We start from the raw sequence: 16,908 nt of genomic DNA on the forward strand, positions 1-16,908 counted from the left end.
CACTTTGATGCATGCTGTCGCACTCTCACGCCCCTCCCTCTCTCTCCCTCCCTCCTCAGCTCTACAGAGCTCGATCGGGGTGGGTGTTTGTAACACAAGCTCCAGGCAGCTGCCTGCAGCAACCCTTCCCCTGGCCTGCGTTCCTTTCCTGAATGCCAGGCTCGTGAGCTGATTGACAGAGAACCCCAGCAGGCACTTGGACCATCTCTCCAAAAAAACTGTACCATCTGAAAACAGCTCTCAGGCACCATCAGCCTTAGTTTTTAGCTTCTTTTTTTTAATTAAAAGTTGTTCACCACACCACTAAGGATTCAAAAATCCTTCCCTATGATTTCCTTGCTCGGTGTGAGGAACATTTCGATCATAAATGACCACATATGCATTCAAAAACGGAACCAAAGTCGTGTTGCCTATGGCAGTATCTCTGAACAGGACATGTCTTGCTTCCCTGCACAGCTCATTCTCAATTTTCACATTCCTGGGGTCTATATAATTGTCACATGAGAAGCACAGCTGCTCTAAGCTGGCCTCACATGTTTCCAGTGTGCCTCATATATATATATATAAAAAGACACACACACACACCCCTGCTCTGGCAGATGCCTCAGGGTCTCTCTGAAGGCCCTAGCAGTCACGAGTCTGATAACACACTTCATCAGTCACCCCCAGCCACAACATGCACTTGGTCCACTGCCACATTTGTAGACAAAGAATGCAGAGAGAGCTGACAGATCGACAGCTGCACTTGTAACGTTCAACTATGAAAATAATACTGGACCAGTCTACACAAATTAAAAGGTATAACTTTACATTTGAATAATTATCTACACAACGCAACATCTTAGAATTGTGCAAATTAGGGTGGGCTAAGCAATGAATAAATGTTATTGACAGAAAAGCTTGGAAGAAGCCGGGTACTACAATGGTATATTTTTTATTACTCAGTGGTCTTGTGTGTGTGTGTATTTGTGTGTACCAGCACCATAAGTGTATATTAAAATGCAGTGCCGATCATCACTGTAGCTCTGAAAAAGGTTGAACACCACAAGCTACAGTGTACAAGACTGGTCATGCGATGGTTGCGAGTATAATAATGCGCAAGCAGTTACACACCGGCCTTTCAGATTCTCCAGTTCCCGATGATGTAACATACTTCTCATGTGCTCATCCATTTCCTGTGAATGAACACAAAGGACACCATTAACAGGAAGAGCTTAAATCAAGCAGCAGATAAAGACTGGAATTTGACAGGAGTCAAATAAAAGCCTAGACAATGCAGAAAATCTTTGGAATAAGCAAGAACTGGCTGCTGACAATAAGCAGAGCTGTGATGCTGGACCACCAATACTAAGACTAGAACTTGAAAGCTTAAAAAAGAAAAACAATATGCCAATCTGAATTATAGCTCGCTCTCCTCACAGGTCCCAAAATAGCTCAACAGAATGATGGTCTGATTGGGTGGGGAAAAAGGCACAGGGATCAGAAGTCAGCTTCACCTTTCTGGAGTTGTAGACAATTTCACACAGAATGCATGTCCTGGTTTTCCCCATGATGGATGATGGTACTGCTTTTCAGGTGAATACAGATCAACGGACCATATCTGAGGGAGAAAATAAATTGTTCATTACATGTACAAACACCTTAGCAAACACAGAGTATGGAGCACCAAGCAGCAGACATGGGTACCGTACTGGACGGACGATTTGAGAGTCACTGCAGCTTTTTTGTCGACTCATTTCCTACATTTCCTTTCAGAGAAACTGAGTAATGATGGTAATAGCACATGTTTTTGTAATGATTTAGTATCCCTATTTGAAAGAACTGATTTATTAACTCTAAAATAGGAGTCGCTACAAGCAAACATAATACTGAGGACATTCAAGGAAAAGAGGCCATCCTGGTTTATGTGTTTGCACAGTGACTATGGTGTCTTAAGTTATTTATCTGCCTATTTATACACCAGTACACATATACAGGGGTCAGCCAACTCCTGCACTAGAATACATGGCAGAAGCAGTGTAAGGCAGTGTAAGGGTTAGGCAAAACTCCAGCTCCTGTCCATATGAGGGGAAAAAGGTCAGTGTCCCAAGCTCCAGTACCATGGGAGTGTGTGTGCTCTGGTCACATAGCTAAATGCAGTCTGCTGAAGGTACAGGCCAGCGCAATGGAACTACCATCACTAAACAAGTCTAATGCTCCAGAGGCATGTTCTAGAAAACTCCTCGCACCTCAGGTCACACGGTGCCCGTTACAGCTCAAATAAAAATACCCAACCTTTGATATACCACGTGGTATCTGATATAGCTGTTTGGGTAAGGCTGCAGTTCCAATTTTCCCATGGAAGCAATAACAAGACTAAAGGTGAAAGGTGTTGCTGTCAAAACTGTTTCCATTAAAAAAAAAAAAAAGAAAGTATTCCGCCTTAAAAAAACAAACACACTGCACAATATATATTTACAACAGAAACACAAAGCCACTCTTATTCTTCTCACTCGTCTTTACATGGACCAAGAAAAGAGAAACACATCCAGTGTTGTAAATATTCCGATAACAGTATGTTCAACTGGAGATAAAGGGCAATGCTATATTTACATTGTGACAAATACATTAATTTGCCTTATTCATAGTCACAATATAACTATCGGGCATCTGTATTGATGAAAATTCGAAAACACGACAACATAAAAAATAAGCCCTGAGGTAACGGGTTCAGAACCCTATATCAGTTACTGACAAAATATGTTGTGGTCTCTGAGATTTGGTCACAATTATTCAAACCCTTCTGTTCTACAGCTACGCTGGAAGTGATTACAACAGAAGTAAAGTCACAACTCTGGCTAGCTAGTTAACATTTTAAGGAATGTAAACCCTTGTTAACAAGCTAGCAGCGGTGAATCACTATACCTAGAATCAGATAACAATTACTTGCTGCTAATTATCCCTGTAAATTATGAAGAAAATGGGACGGAGGTGCAAAAACTTCAAACACAAGTATTATGTAGTATTGAGAAAACTAGTATTGATTAGTTTTCATATTAAAATGAGAACATTCTTGAAAATGTTTTTTTTCTCACTTCATTTTATGTGATAAAATATAATTTTGGACACTGTTAAAACCATGGACTGTATGGCCAAAACAAATTAAATGTACACTGTATATATTACTTATGACAACTCTTCAATTAAAATGGAAGGAAAAAGCAAGAAAAAAAAAGAAAATATTAAAATATGAACAATATTTCTAGTGTCTTGTGCATCATTTTTTACTATACTATATATTATATATTACTATATACTATATATTACATCATTATTACTAGACTATATATTATATATTACTATATACTATATATTACATCATTATTACTATACTATTACTATACTATTATTACTAGACTATATATTATATATATTATATATATATATTACATTATTACTATTATTACTATACTATATATTATATATTACATCATTATTACTATATTGCTAATTGACCCTTCACATTTTATTCCTTTTGCAAATTATCCCCCACTGCAAAATTGTTTTCTCTAACCAGATACTTAAGATTCTTATAATTAATCCAACAATGGCTTAAATATATAGCCTATTAAACAATAAAATATGGATATTCTGAACTCAGTGCTATTCTTAAAACCCAAATATCGCAATATTACACTGAATATTACACTTATTTTCTCCCAGCCCTAAGTTTTTACACCCTAAGATAACCACAATTTTACTTTTGATACTTGATATATTGTAAAGCAAGTTCTTTTGTACGTTAGCAACATTTTACATGAGTAATATTATAGGAGGAGTATCTCTACACCCGAGAGCTGGATTTGTGTACTTCGTTCAGCACTGCCAATACTTTATTATCTAGTCAGAATGGAGATGGTTGGCAAGCAGGTGCCTTTAAACACTGCTACCAGTAATGGGCAGAAAGTGACAATTGCAAAGTTGGATGGAGGAGTCAAAGCTCTGATATTACGGGGTCTCTAGTCAGTTTAATACTGCATCTTAGCTAGGTTATCCATCCTGCGTAACGGGGCAAGTTTGAGATCATCACAGACTTTCAAGAGTTCCTCAAAGATTATCACGCTGTTGATCTGCATCCTGATTTCTAAGATAGCAAACTAGTCTGAAGGTTAGCTACCTAATAAGGAGTACAAAAACATGGCGGGACAATTTATTAAAACGATAAGTCCAAGCCTACCCAAACTACCAAGAGCTCGTTAATAACGTGAACACGTTAGCTAGAGAAGTACGACAGGAGAGGCGGGAGACCTGCGCAGTTTTAAGACGTCTTGGTAAGTTACTTTGGCTGCGATAGCTATGCTAAGATAAGATCGCCTACTCGCCACATTCTGCGACTTACCTAGAGGCGCACATGCACAAATAACGCGCAACAACGGACGGCATTTAGCGGTACCTCTGAATGTCAGTGGCGGTTATACGTCGCCTGAATCCGTCACTGCTACTGCTTTTTATTTTTAATGCCCCCTTGATCTTAACACGTGCTAAAGTGTGAAGTAAAAAGAAATTCTATTGTCGACAAAAAAATGGCCACCATACTGGAAAGTTTCAAAACAAAAGTCACCAAACTAGGTTTATTAACTTGGGCAACGAGTTGAAAGGTATTTCCCCACACAAAATACAAATTACACAAAAAGAGAAAAAAAGTTGCTACTTCTAGATTGTGACAGTCATCACACAACAAACGCAATTTAATGTAATCATTTAAACACCACCTTGCGACCTAATAATCTGACTCCCATATAGGCAGGACAAGAAAACGTGTTTTTTTTTTTTTTTTTTTTTAACATGCTTAAGTGGAAGTAATAAAAAAAACCATCTGCCATTGGTTAAAGTTTTGTATGATCCCAGACTTGTTATAAAATCATAAGTTTCACAGTTTTCTTTGCACAGCAGTTATTCAGTTAACATGAGATGGAAAGTAGACAGCAATGAATGTTAACATGTATACTGAAAATTACTACTAAATACTTTTTAATCAACCAGAGAACACAAATATGATCACATACAAATATGATCACATACAAATATCTAGTGTCTAAAACTGTGGTACAGACATAGTGTCAAACATGAATATAACAACTGATAATTGAACATAAAACATTCTTAAGCTTACATATTGGTCCCTTTAGAATGATTAATATATTCAGCTTTCTGAAAACATCAGAAAATAAGACTGCAACAGGATGGTGTCACCAATAAAAAAGAAACGAAGAGTGTTAGTTTTGACAAATGCTAAATCACCTTTTCCAGGTCAAAGTCCTAACAGCATTCTAGGATTTGCTACATACACAAAGAGGTCATTTTGGTAACGTTGCTCCTGTCCCAGTGAAATGGCTGAAGAAGAAGAATAATGTTGTCTGTATAGTTAAAGCCACTTGGTTTTGTCTTCGTCTTCAGTCCTTAGTGCCTGTGCAATGGTAGGACTAGTTCATATAAAAATCAGCAGATGAGTCGTCTTGTAAAGGCAAAGATCACTGCTACATGCTTTTTGTTGATGATGTTACTTTTCTAGTTACTTATTATGATCAGACATGTAACTGGAATAAAATGTATTGTTAAATCAGTAATCAAAATACTGTCAGTAGGTAAATTGTAAGTCAAGTAAAAAAAACATCAGATATCAAAATATAAAGCCGAATTAAAAATCGTTATGAAATTAATGATAAAAGTATAAAATTATTAATCAAAAACTAAAAACCTTTCAGTAAATATTTAAAGTGTTTGATGGGGGATGACTCCCATTTCATAATCGGGATATAACATCTTTTCAGCTAACTTGATTTAATTCCCTATTTTTTGTCCTTAAGTGTCTTTTGCGAATTTTTATCATCCACTTAATGCTGAGTTTGGCAAAGTTTGCTGCCTTAAAAAGAGCCATGAAGACACCGCAGAGAATGGCTACTGTGTTCCATGGGTTTGCTGTGACTATCTGTTGGCAAAAAAAAAAAAAGATTAAGTAAATTACAACAGAGAAACCATTTCTACATTTCCTGTAAGCATGATGTCCAATTCATTTTAACTAGTATTTTATGTCCTATGAAAGTTACAGATAAGGCATTTTGATATAACATTTTGTAAATAAAGTTTATCTTGAGCATTTAGTGCATGCAAAACTTATATAGTGTTCACTTACATCTTTGACTTGTTGTATAAATGGATCTTTCCATTGGAATACAACAAAGAAAAGCTCATTTCTTTGTTCTTGTGTAGACCTTCTGTCATTGTACTTCACAACACTGGACTGTAAAATAACACTGCTGATTAGATCCCTGCCCAGAATGTGTAACTTTACTACTGCTGGTAGCTGCAAGAAAACATCCTCCTACCTCTTGTCTGAATTCTACGGATTCATTTCCTCTCCCAGATGTCCTGACCAAAGACATTTTGACCCAGGTACGAAACCCTCCGGAGAATGTCCACATCGAGTAGTTCCTTTCACAGTCCTTCATAAATGCAGGTTTGTTCATACTAATAAACAGAGGACAATTACTCACAGTATTATTGCTATTTTCCTAATCATGCCAGACAAGGGGATATTAAGGTGTACTGCTGAACATATCACTACCTTTTAGTCATATCACTGAACTGGGCAAAAAGCATGTAACTGATGGCACTGAAGTTCTCCTCCGTCTCGTTTTGACTGAACTGAAGGAAAATGAGCTCCCGGTTCCTGACATCTGTTGGACCTTCGACTACTAGGGCTCGTTTCTACAGAACACCATGGATCACGCAACACGTCATTCACATATGTGTTCTTAAGTCTTTCATTTGCAATAACTACAGAATTCAGAAGTAAGTGTCGCTTGTGACATGCCCATCCAACAGGACCAGGCTTGTCTGATGAGCAGTGTCAGGACACTCCACATCAATGTGTCATTCAAAGGTAGAGCATAGTCAAGAAACATTTACTTACACAGTTCAGGGAGTCTCCAGAAAAAATAAATACAGGGGTCAATAACTGGGTTTAAAAACAAATGTTGCATAGGGGAAATAACACACAACATATAAAAACAAAACAGTGCAAGAAAATGATAAAGCTTACTCTTGTGTGGTTGGAGTATGGATCATGATAAATGACTTCCTCCATTACACAGTCGCTCTCCTCCATCTGGCAGGCTGATAAACCAGAGGGAATGTGATCATGATAGTGGTGTCGACAGCTTAATAACTGAGCATTCCCTGGATATAGTGCAATTCCTGCTCAGAAAGAAAGACAGAAGAGTTCACCCATACTGCACAAGCATACTGCTTAACCAAGGCAGTGAAGCACATAACGAGTGCTCTCTGTGCTCTACCCACCTGGGGGAGCAAACTCCTCGACCTCTTTGTATGACACAGACATTACAGGATGACTGAGCTTCTCCATGAAATCAGAAATGGTTTGGTAAGCCAAAAACGCAGCAACCGTAGTTAAGACAAGGTAGATGAGAACAAGGATGATGGTGAAGACATTCCTCAAACAAGCTTTATTGAAGGCTATTGGCATTGAACCACTGTCCTCATCTGTAATAAGACCAAATCTGACGTTAGAGAAGATTCACAACACAACATGGTAAAGATTAAACACAAGCAAGTATTGAGCACTACGCCTACAGGCTGAGTGTAGGAGTTTTATTTAGTAAAGCCGAGTCAGCTACCTGGCACAGCGTCACAGCTGGCTTCTTCCTGGGCAAAATCTGTAGTGTGCTGGTAAGGTGCAGGTCCTTGTATGTAGTCTTCATCACTTAACTATAATAAAACAACCCGCACACCACAAATATGCCATACAAGATTCATTAAATTAATGAAATCCAAAATGATTTCATTAGCAAAAAACATGTATCTATGTCATTGTTCTTAAAACACAGAAACAATATATTTTATATTCTCCATTAAAATATTATGTCCCACTATATGCCAATAGTATAGATATATTCTACATGGACATTGTTTTAGTCCTGTTTTGAATCTTTCATGCGTTTTAGATCTTTCATTTATGACTGCTATCACATGACCACACAGAACGCTAAAAGCGGCAGTAAATGTAACTGTTAACTGACCAGGACGTGATAACCTATGAAGTGACTTCGTACTCACCATATTATAGACCAACATGGATACACTTGCGCCAAATAATTAGACAAACATTTAACCAAAATCTGCCTAGTCACATTTACAATACATGTCTATTTTTCATACCTCTTGGTAGCACCGAGGTTCCTCTTTACGCAGCATTCTCTGTCAGTATGCTGTGCCCTTTTGTTAGTCAGCTTGTTTAACTTTGCAAAATGTATTTCGAGACTTTTGTCTGAGGATCCATGGGGTCCAGTAACGGATGCAGGTAGTTTTTTTTTTAATTATTATTTATTTATTTATTTTTATAAGAAACGAGTAAGAAAAAATTGACATACAGACCTACAGTCCCGAACTGTCTGTCTGCCGCGAGAAGTGACATCACGTTTGCTGGGATGGGCACTGGAAAGACTTGACTAGTGGGGAATATATTGTGGAGAATGTAACATAAAATATTACACTATTTCAGATGTAAACTACCATAAATATTTGTATTTCTCTATGAACGCTACTTGGTTCCAATACATTCTTTTTTTTTTTAAGGCATAGGACTATATAAAAGTATTATACAGCCTAAACATGCATAGCCTTCTGATATTTTCCACGTCCATATTTTTGTTTAAAATATTTTCCTTGTTTGTCTTCGTCAAAGAGGGGGTAGCAACGAATTAACTGCAATATTATTGTAAACACCAGTTTCAAAAGAAATTCATGATAAATGTCCCAAAAGCGTTTTATTTAAACTAACGTGAATTCTGCCACAAACCGTCACGTGACCTATAATTTCAAAATAAAACTGGTGGCAGGGGGAAGTTGACTTAGCTTAATAAGAAGCTATCACAATACTTAGCGTTAAACTAAACAAAAAGTGTATTTTTGAATTTTTGGCCGCATTTTAGTATTAAAGTAATTGTCACTTGAAGTTAGCTTGGCAGATTTAACTGGAGTCACGCTAGTTTACGCGGAGACAACATTTGACTGCTTAGCTCAGCAAGCCAGCAAGACATAAAATGCTTTTTCCACGATGTATTACAGTTTTTTCTTTGATATTAATTTGTGCGGCAGATGAAGCTACACTAAAATTTAAACGCGATTCGAAACCTGCGAGAATGTTCACCGACGAAGAGCTAAGAAGTTACGATGGAAGTGAGGTATTATTCAGTAGTAGCAGCTACTCTGAAATTTGAGATGTCTGTTTTAAATTGCTCCACATTAAAGGATTACTGAAGTTACAAACTTTTCTTCCCTCTGCATTTTCAGGACGGGCAGCCAATTTACATGGCCATAAAGGGAATCGTGTTTGATGTGACGTCTGGAAAAAGTTAGTTGTACTTGGTTACAAATTAAATTGCCACACAAACCAAGGTTTAATTTCGATGGAGTAACGCTACCTGGAGATGTCATTCTTATGATGTTCACTAAGGCTCCAATGGCTATCATTCAGTTTCCTATAAATATAGCTAACTCAAAATTTAAAAGTTAAATTGTAAATTTATTTATTTTCAGGATTTTATGGGAAGGATGCACCTTATAATGCCCTTGTGGGCAAGGACTCAACAAGGGCTGTGGCCAAAATGTCCCTTGATCCTGAAGATCTGACACATGATACAGTGAGTTGGTGATTGACTTCGTTCAAAGCTCCAGTCTGCTGTTAGTCTCACATGTTGATATGCTTACTATCTCTGCCTTTTCCTGTATATTAGACAGGTCTCACTGAGAAGGAGCTGGAGTCCCTAGAGAGTGTATTTACTGGAACATACAAATCTAAGTACCCCATTGTGGGCTACACCAGTAGACGAACTCTCAGTGAAGATGGCAGTCCCAGTGAGGGCTTCAAACCAGAGGACCAGCCCCATTTTAGCATCAGAGATGAGCTTTGATGTGATAAACAAGATCATTTAGCTCTATACACTAGCTGTGGTAAAATATCTCAAATTGATTAATCCTCTCTGAGGTAACTCTGAGATAGGTCTCAGGCAGTGAGACGGTATGCTTACCTAAATGATTTTCTGTGTCTCTCAACACTAAGTTTCTGAGGTTGGTGAAGCTGTGTCTACACTTGAGCAACTACTGCTTATGCTCAGTTTATTCAAGTTTTAAAAGCTTTTCATCTTGAATTGTACAATTCAGATTAGAAATGGTGATTGTTTTAACCTATAAACAAATCCAGTTTTATTTCTTTACATCGACTATTACCAGATAGTAACACAAGCTACAGATGTGTAACTGGGTTTCTGGGGTTTCTAATAGCTAATTCAAAAATAGGCTATGAATTTAATCATATTTATGTAGGGTTTTCAGACAGCCTTGTTAATGGGAGTTTTTACAACCATTATTGATATGCTGTAGTAAGGTATTTGATGGTACTATCTTTATATACAAATTTTTTTTTTGTGAGGTAATATTACATGGATATGATATGAAATGCAGTCCTAAAGGTAAAACAGTTTATTTGTCCAGTTATACCTATGATTCTGTAAGGGTTGATTTTGATGTATAATTTACTGCTGCTTGACTTCCCTTGATCTTTAATCTGAACCTCTCACACTAACATTCAGACACAGTTAAAGGTTTAGATTAACATGCAGAATTACAGTTATAATATTTACACCATTGCAGTGAGGTGTTCTGACGTTTCTATAGTTGCGTGTCGGTTTTTTTGCACGCTGCAGTGTACTGTCTGGTGGTATCACATGCTGGTGGTCTGGCTGCCCACAGACTAGTAAAGTAATGATGCACATGGTAAGTGGGTCGGTGGGTCTTCTCGACGGGTTTTTCCCTGTAGGCTGTGCTGAAGGTCAATCAAAACAGGCCACCCACCTGCGTGATTTAAAATATATATATATATATATATATATATATATATATATATATATATAAAATCAATAATCCACTGAAAAGCGACTTTGTCAAGTTATTTAACTGATACATATATATGTACAAAATTTGTTTCAAGTGCTGTATACACAATGCAACAGCCAAATTTGCTTTTCATTAACAAGCGGGGCATAATGCTATGATATTATACATTGAACATATAAACAAGACCAAATTCCCCAACGTGCTATTGCAATTCTATAGATAACTTTATTCAGTGTCTACTTTTTTAGACACACACACACACACATATTTGGAAAGGAAAATTCAGAGCAGTAATTATAGTGCTTAAATTGTATTCGACTTCAGAATTAATTTGCTTAGATTTTTTTATTACAGTATCACTATATATCTCCATCTCTGTAGAGCTCCCACACATAATGTAAGTTTTAAAATGTCAAAGCCGCTCTGATCAAAAACTCGTTTACATGTAAGGGTACATGCACAGACAGTTGACCAGCCGTTGCTCAGTTAAGTCAAATCTCATTATCCACCATGTCTAAAACTATGGGGGCTGTTTGTTTTCATGAAATGACAGTGAGTCAGTGAACATATAGCACTGTCAAAAGTTGAATCTCAAAATGATGTTTCTTTGTTTTTTAAAAATTCCCACCATAGCAGTACCATCTAGTGCAATGAATCATTGTAAAAGGTCTATTACAGTAAATGCTTCTCAAGAAAATATCTATCCAAAACAGGCATCTTTATTGTAAATGAGATGCCATGCCACCCCCCCCACCCCCCAAAAAAACCTGCATGTTTAGAGACTGAAAATGAATATTTTTAAATATGCAGTATTGATGGTTTTGATTTGTTTCTGCTTTTGAAGTCCTTCTGATTAATTTAAGGTCACTAGAAAAAGAAGCCACACATATTCTAGTTGCTTTAGACTTTGACTCGATGTTTATTTTAGATAACATTAATCATTCAAACTAGCCATGCACTACTGTGCTTAATCTGACCTTACATTCCTTTTTACCTGTGTGTTACCCACAGGTTTGTTGTCATGGTAGTTTGAGTGAGCAGTATATCACTTTCCTCCCACCAGCAAGTGTGTTGTTGCCCTACATAGCTGCTGGGGGTGGTAGCTGTGGGAGTCCGTGATGCTACTTCCTGTCTCCGTTGCGCATCAGAATTTCCCTTCTGCCCACCCACTTTCATTTGTAGCATGTAATGGGTTGTTTGAGGTTAGTCTGTCACAGTGGGCCAGCGGTGTGCTGCTCTTCAGTCTGGGCAGCTGCTTTCACGTTTGTTAATATAGGAACTGGATGCTTCGCCAAGGTAAGAGAAAATGTTAAATTATGTACCCAAGTAATGAAACTTATACTCTGCATCGGTGGTCCTCAGCTGAGCTAAGTCATATTAATTTTAAGCCATACTGATTTTTCAATGATCTATACATTTAACTATAATGTATACATTTCCTATTTCTTTATTGCAGCTATTCATTTTTCTGTTTTTGCTTTTCTTAGCAATACATTCTCCATTATGGCACATAGTAAGGGGATATAGTGTACTCTACATGTTAATAATTTTCTATATGTTATCATTTGTGTAATCATTTTATCCACTTCTCCACTATATGGCATGTATCTTCAGATCATGCAAATTAATAAGGTCATATACTAGTAGTCCAACTCTAAAACAGAATATTTTTGTTTATATTTGTGAAAGTATCTTATAATACTTTATAAAATTTGTGGCTCAGGTTCAGCAGCAATTTCTATTTGTACCCTGAACATATTATTCATTTTTATTTTTCAGGCACCTCGGAAGAAAGGAGATTATTTTGTAGACAACACATCTCAGCGCACTTATGAAGGTGTTGAGTGGTCACGTTGTGGTAAGTTCTCACCTTCAGCCACTAGTTGCCCATTCCTATTGTCTTCTAATGATATCAGGGAGTTTGAGTACTGCATATTTGGCCTGTGCTGCTCTGTTAGTTCAGAAGTGGTATTATTCTTTCATTTCAGACAAAATCACAGTTTGAGGACAGCATGGATCTATTCATCATGCCTGCCTCAGCTGTAAGTATCTACAACTTCATGTCTTAGGCATACAGCACTTCATAAGGTTCCCTAAGGCAAAGGTCATATAAGGTGAACGGGGGTCACGAAGGTGGTCTGTAGATCTGTTAAACACCCTTGAAGGCAATCTCTCTCAATCTCTCAGCCTTGCATCACAAAACCCTTAATCAACTGAGTCTCAGGCATTTTGGTTTACAAAAATGGCTTCTTACATTGTATAAGATATGCAAAAATCTATTTATATGAGAATACTGAGATTTTAAAAACTATTTCTCACTGTGACTGAGTTGTGTACTTTTGCGGACATGAGAGAGAACATTTTGGAGCAGCTAGGCCTGGTATGAAAATACAGCTAGTTTCTTTGATCTGATGGTCTTTGCTGTTTTTAGGCTCATCTGAAGCTGGGGCCTCCTCTACCTCAGCAGGCACATGAGGCCAATTCAATCAACTCGGCCCATACTGGTTAGTTTGAAAAATCTCTCTTCACTGTTTTGATTTCCAGACTGTACCAGTGTTGACAATACACACATTTGATGTAAGATAAGACATAATAGATGAAAACTGTAATTATTTATAATACCAAACATGCTGTCATTTTGAATTTTTGAAAGTCAGCTTTGTACTATTTTATTTATTTATTATGTATTTATTTTTGGTGACAGAAAATCTCAACCGAAAGCGTTGGAAGAACCTTTTTTGGCGAGTGCAAAGAAAAAACATGAATTCTGGATGTGCTTTGACCCCTCAAAAAAAGCCACTCTTTGGACAAGCTCTGACTGATATTTGTGAAAAAAATGCTTGTCCTCCAAAACCCATTATGGTATGTCTCCTGTTCATTAGACAGTACAAGAGCATTCTGGAGTCTTTTGATATTGAAATATGAGATATTTTATATGCCATTTACTAATATTTTCTCTTTACTGGACTGTTCTTCAGGAGATCCTCTCAGTGCTTAGGAAAGAAGGCCCACAGACACTGGGAGTGTTCAGGAAAGCAGGGAATGCCCGGTGTCTTAAGGAGATCAAGGAGCAACTCAACAGTGGAGCAGAAGTATATCTAAAAGATGAACCAGTGATTTTGCTTGCTGATCTTCTCAAGGTACTACTTCACCTTGTCTCTACCATGTCTCATAATAAAGAGTATTATGTCTAATAACTTGAATCAAATCTGTTATTATCCAAATGTGTTCATATCATACTGATGTGTATTAATATCACACCTCTGTTTGGATAAATGGCAGGATTTTTTGAGGCACCTGCCAAGTGGTTTACTGGTGGTGGAACAGTACAACACCTGGATGGCAGCAATGGAAAAAGAGGATGTACATGATAGGTGTACTGAGCTTCAAAGGTAAACACAGACTTTGAGTTTTGGACTGTAATAATGATATATGTTTTATAAATTATATCATCAGTTTGAGTGTAAATATCGTCAGTTTGAGTTTAAATGTTATGTATAGTTAGTTCTTACGCCCTCTGTTTATTTTATTCCCAGGGTGGTTAAAAACCTTCCAGAGCCAAATATTCACCTCTTGAAACATTTGATTGTTATGCTGTATCACATAAGTGCTAATGCAGACACAAACAAGATGGATTCCAGCAATTTAGCTCTATGTGTTTCACCCAACTTGCTCCGAACTGACAATATGGAAATTATGAAAAATGTAAGTAGTCTCCTGCCACACTATGATATAAATATTTTCAATGTTTATTAAATGTTAAATAAATCACACAGTACTAAATACTCAGCAGCACGCACTCCTCTGTGTTTTACATGAAGTCAAATAGGTCAAAGTCTATCTTACTGAGTTTGGTATTTCACTAATTACACCCATGTATTTTACAGGTGTCTACGCTGACTCAGTTCCTAATTGACAACTGTTCTGAAATATTTGGTGAGGATGCACTGACGCTGCTTGGAGACTCAGATGAAGAAGAACTGAGTGATAATCAAGGTAGCGCACTTTTCTTCTTACTCATACTCGATTACTTGATTGCTTTGCATAGTATTTAAAAGAAAAATAACAGATTTATTGACCGTGCTCTTGGTGGGCTTTTTTCAGATTCCATCCACCAGGACTCTGCCTACGACAGCAATGACCCTGATGTGGAGGGAAGCAAAGGAAGCTTCACAGACATGCACGCCATCCATTCTGACTCTGAAGAGAAAAGTCTGGATAATGAGGTTTCCTGCTCATATGCTGCTGTGGGGAGACAGACTGCCAAACCATTCTTTCGCAGGTGCTCTGAGCCAACAATCATCTTTACTGAAGGTGTTCGAAACCAGATACCCCTAACCAGGAGTCAGACAGAGATGAACTTTTACGACCAGCATTTGACAAAGCAAATCTCAGATGAGTGCGTTTTGTTTGGGATGGGCAGCAGGTTGCTACCTGTGAAGAAGAACATCTGCATCTTGGCTGCTGGTCAACTTCAACTCCAGGGCACTGCCAAAGCTAGCACCTCCTGTTCCTCCAGCTCCCTGGAGAGCACCATCTCCAGCACCTCAGACAGCTCCTTCCACACCAGTTCTCCCATCGTCTCATCCTCCAGCCAGCGACGGACCCTCCAGCGCAAAAAGTCCTTCCCCACTTGCCTGATGCCGCATGGGAACTCCCTCAACGAGACCCCCAAAAAACGCTCCCAGTCAATGAAGGCCACAAACTCTCGGACCAAGGCTAGCTTTGCTCGAGGTGGCACCAGCAAGAGAGCCGAGAAGGTGCTGCAGCAAGGCCAGACTCTCCCCGAAGTCCTTCCTCTCACTGGGGCTTCCTTGCAAAAACACTTGTCTAGAGAGGAAGTCTTCCAGCAGGTGGACAGCAAGATCCCAAGCAACCCTCCATCTTATGAGCAGGCCCTCGAGGACAACGGCCACCCTATGCTTTCACAACGCCGCTCGCTGACCGTGGAGGCTGCCAGGTGTCTGTCAAAAAACACGTGCAGTCAGTCCATATACCCTGCTGCAGAGCCAGCATATCCCTGCTCAGTGAAAAACTGTAGTCATAGTCATTGTTCCGAGAGTGCGGAGAAAATTCACATTTCAGCGGAGTCTGCAATCTCACCAGACTCAAGACAGACTATGCATGAAGCGTCTGAAACCAGCCTGGCAAATTGTTGTGGTCAGCAACTGGTCGAGTCAGTGAGTGTCAGAGAGTCATATGTGTGACATATACTATGTCCTTCACGTGTATAATCTGTGGAATATTTTGCTACAGATGTGTTTTATTTTGACTAAATGCTTTGTGTAATAAAGCAGGTATTACTATAACTTTGAAAACAGGGCTTCTATGAGCTTCTAAGAAGTTTGTAATTTTAGAAGTCGCCAGTAAAAAGACTATAAAATACATAGTTGTTGAGTTATCGCAGATTATGAATTGTAACATAGCCTGTTTATTTGGTTGTATGTTGAAGTTACAACCTTCTGATAAGCGTCTTAAAGCTACATCCCATTGTTGTCTCACGTAGCAAACAAATATCACTGAAAGGCACTTTGAGAGGACGTCATCACTACAAAATATTAATGTTTCGCATAACTGATATCAGCACGCAATAAGTGAAAGTGTGTATAAAAGGCAAAATAGAAACTGTTGCGCTTCAGCCACGCCTAATATTATCTCAGGAGTCACGGGTTGGATTTCCGAAACCACTTTTTGACACGCCAAACACGGGAGATGATTAACTGTTTAGATTCGTTGCCATATTTCGGCAACATACACACCTAAAACAGACGAATATGTAAATAAATTATGCACTGTTATTTCCATGTACGCTGCAATAAACCTTCCCTGTTATTATATCACTGTGTGTCTGTAATGTTTACAAGAACAACAATAGCAGGACCTATCTTACCCTTTGTCAGAGGCATGATTCTCCGCCCATTTGGTACACCACCGTCATAGCCTTTCTAGATGCTT

The 16,908-nt window shown here is 38.2% G+C and overlaps 4 protein-coding genes across 6 annotated transcripts in view; 2 read left to right on the forward strand and 2 right to left on the reverse strand.

The window, feature by feature from the left end:
• Positions 1–4,518, reverse strand: part of znf106a (zinc finger protein 106a) — an 18,532-nt gene extending 14,014 nt beyond the window's left edge. The window contains exons 1-3 of one of the 2 annotated variants that reach the window (XM_027025491.2): positions 4,433–4,511; positions 1,497–1,600; positions 1,114–1,175 (exon numbers count right to left, since the gene is read on the reverse strand). In XM_027025491.2, the coding sequence (XP_026881292.2) occupies positions 1,114–1,175; positions 1,497–1,550 (116 nt within the window). In that variant the 5' untranslated portion in view covers positions 1,551–1,600; positions 4,433–4,511. Of the gene's footprint in view, positions 1–1,113; positions 1,176–1,496; positions 1,601–4,432 lie in introns of both variants that reach the window. The other variant, XM_027025493.2, reaches the window with a different exon arrangement.
• Positions 4,519–4,582: 64 nt separating this feature from the next.
• pacc1 (proton activated chloride channel 1) lies at positions 4,583–8,302 on the reverse strand. Its single transcript, XM_027025503.2, has 8 exons — positions 8,218–8,302; positions 7,677–7,767; positions 7,339–7,542; positions 7,082–7,236; positions 6,605–6,747; positions 6,366–6,507; positions 6,173–6,280; positions 4,583–5,968 (listed from the first exon to the last, which is right to left on the reverse strand). The coding sequence occupies exons 1-8, from the start codon at positions 8,251–8,253 to the stop codon at positions 5,807–5,809; spliced, it is 1,041 nt and encodes a 346-aa protein (XP_026881304.2). The 5' UTR covers positions 8,254–8,302; the 3' UTR covers positions 4,583–5,806.
• On the forward strand, positions 8,276–10,913 carry nenf (neudesin neurotrophic factor). Of its 2 annotated transcripts, XM_027025505.2 has the most exons (5): positions 8,276–8,359; positions 9,157–9,242; positions 9,352–9,412; positions 9,598–9,701; positions 9,795–10,913. In XM_027025505.2, the coding sequence occupies exons 2-5, from the start codon at positions 9,201–9,203 to the stop codon at positions 9,969–9,971; spliced, it is 384 nt and encodes a 127-aa protein (XP_026881306.1). In that variant the 5' UTR covers positions 8,276–8,359; positions 9,157–9,200; the 3' UTR covers positions 9,972–10,913. The 2 variants fall into 2 exon arrangements, with proteins under 2 accessions (XP_026881306.1, XP_026881305.1); XM_027025504.2 differs by lacking the exon at positions 8,276–8,359 and having other exon boundaries at positions 8,891–9,242.
• A 64-nt stretch (positions 10,914–10,977) lies between these two features.
• tagapa (T cell activation RhoGTPase activating protein a) lies at positions 10,978–16,790 on the forward strand. Its single transcript, XM_027025502.2, has 10 exons — positions 10,978–12,249; positions 12,733–12,811; positions 12,942–12,995; positions 13,385–13,457; positions 13,658–13,815; positions 13,932–14,093; positions 14,236–14,345; positions 14,490–14,658; positions 14,841–14,949; positions 15,058–16,790. The coding sequence occupies exons 2-10, from the start codon at positions 12,785–12,787 to the stop codon at positions 16,158–16,160; spliced, it is 1,965 nt and encodes a 654-aa protein (XP_026881303.2). The 5' UTR covers positions 10,978–12,249; positions 12,733–12,784; the 3' UTR covers positions 16,161–16,790.
• Positions 16,791–16,908: the final 118 nt, after the last annotated feature.

This window comes from Electrophorus electricus, chromosome 13 (genome assembly GCF_013358815.1).
Source record: "Electrophorus electricus isolate fEleEle1 chromosome 13, fEleEle1.pri, whole genome shotgun sequence".
NCBI lineage: Eukaryota > Metazoa > Chordata > Actinopteri > Gymnotiformes > Gymnotidae > Electrophorus > Electrophorus electricus.

Excerpts from the sequence above, each read along its gene's own strand:
- nenf (XM_027025504.2), top strand. The coding sequence starts at position 9,102 with ATGCTTTTTCCACGATGTATTACAGTTTTTTCTTTGATATTAATTTGT. Across the intron at positions 9,243-9,351 it reads GAAGTTACGATGGAAGTGAG|GACGGGCAGCCAATTTACAT; the intron begins GTATTATTCAGT and ends CTGCATTTTCAG. Across the intron at positions 9,702-9,794 it reads AAGATCTGACACATGATACA|ACAGGTCTCACTGAGAAGGA; the intron begins GTGAGTTGGTGA and ends CCTGTATATTAG.
- pacc1 (XM_027025503.2), bottom strand. The coding sequence starts at position 8,253 with ATGCTGCGTAAAGAGGAACCTCGGTGCTACCAAGAG. Across the intron at positions 6,508-6,604 it reads TTCAGTGATATGACTAAAAG|TATGAACAAACCTGCATTTA; the intron begins GTAGTGATATGT and ends TCTGTTTATTAG. Across the intron at positions 6,281-6,365 it reads CCGTAGAATTCAGACAAGAG|TCCAGTGTTGTGAAGTACAA; the intron begins GTAGGAGGATGT and ends GTTATTTTACAG.
- tagapa (XM_027025502.2), top strand. The coding sequence starts at position 12,785 with ATGAAGGTGTTGAGTGGTCACGTTGTG. Across the intron at positions 14,346-14,489 it reads AGGTGTACTGAGCTTCAAAG|GGTGGTTAAAAACCTTCCAG; the intron begins GTAAACACAGAC and ends TTTTATTCCCAG. Across the intron at positions 14,659-14,840 it reads ATATGGAAATTATGAAAAAT|GTGTCTACGCTGACTCAGTT; the intron begins GTAAGTAGTCTC and ends TGTATTTTACAG.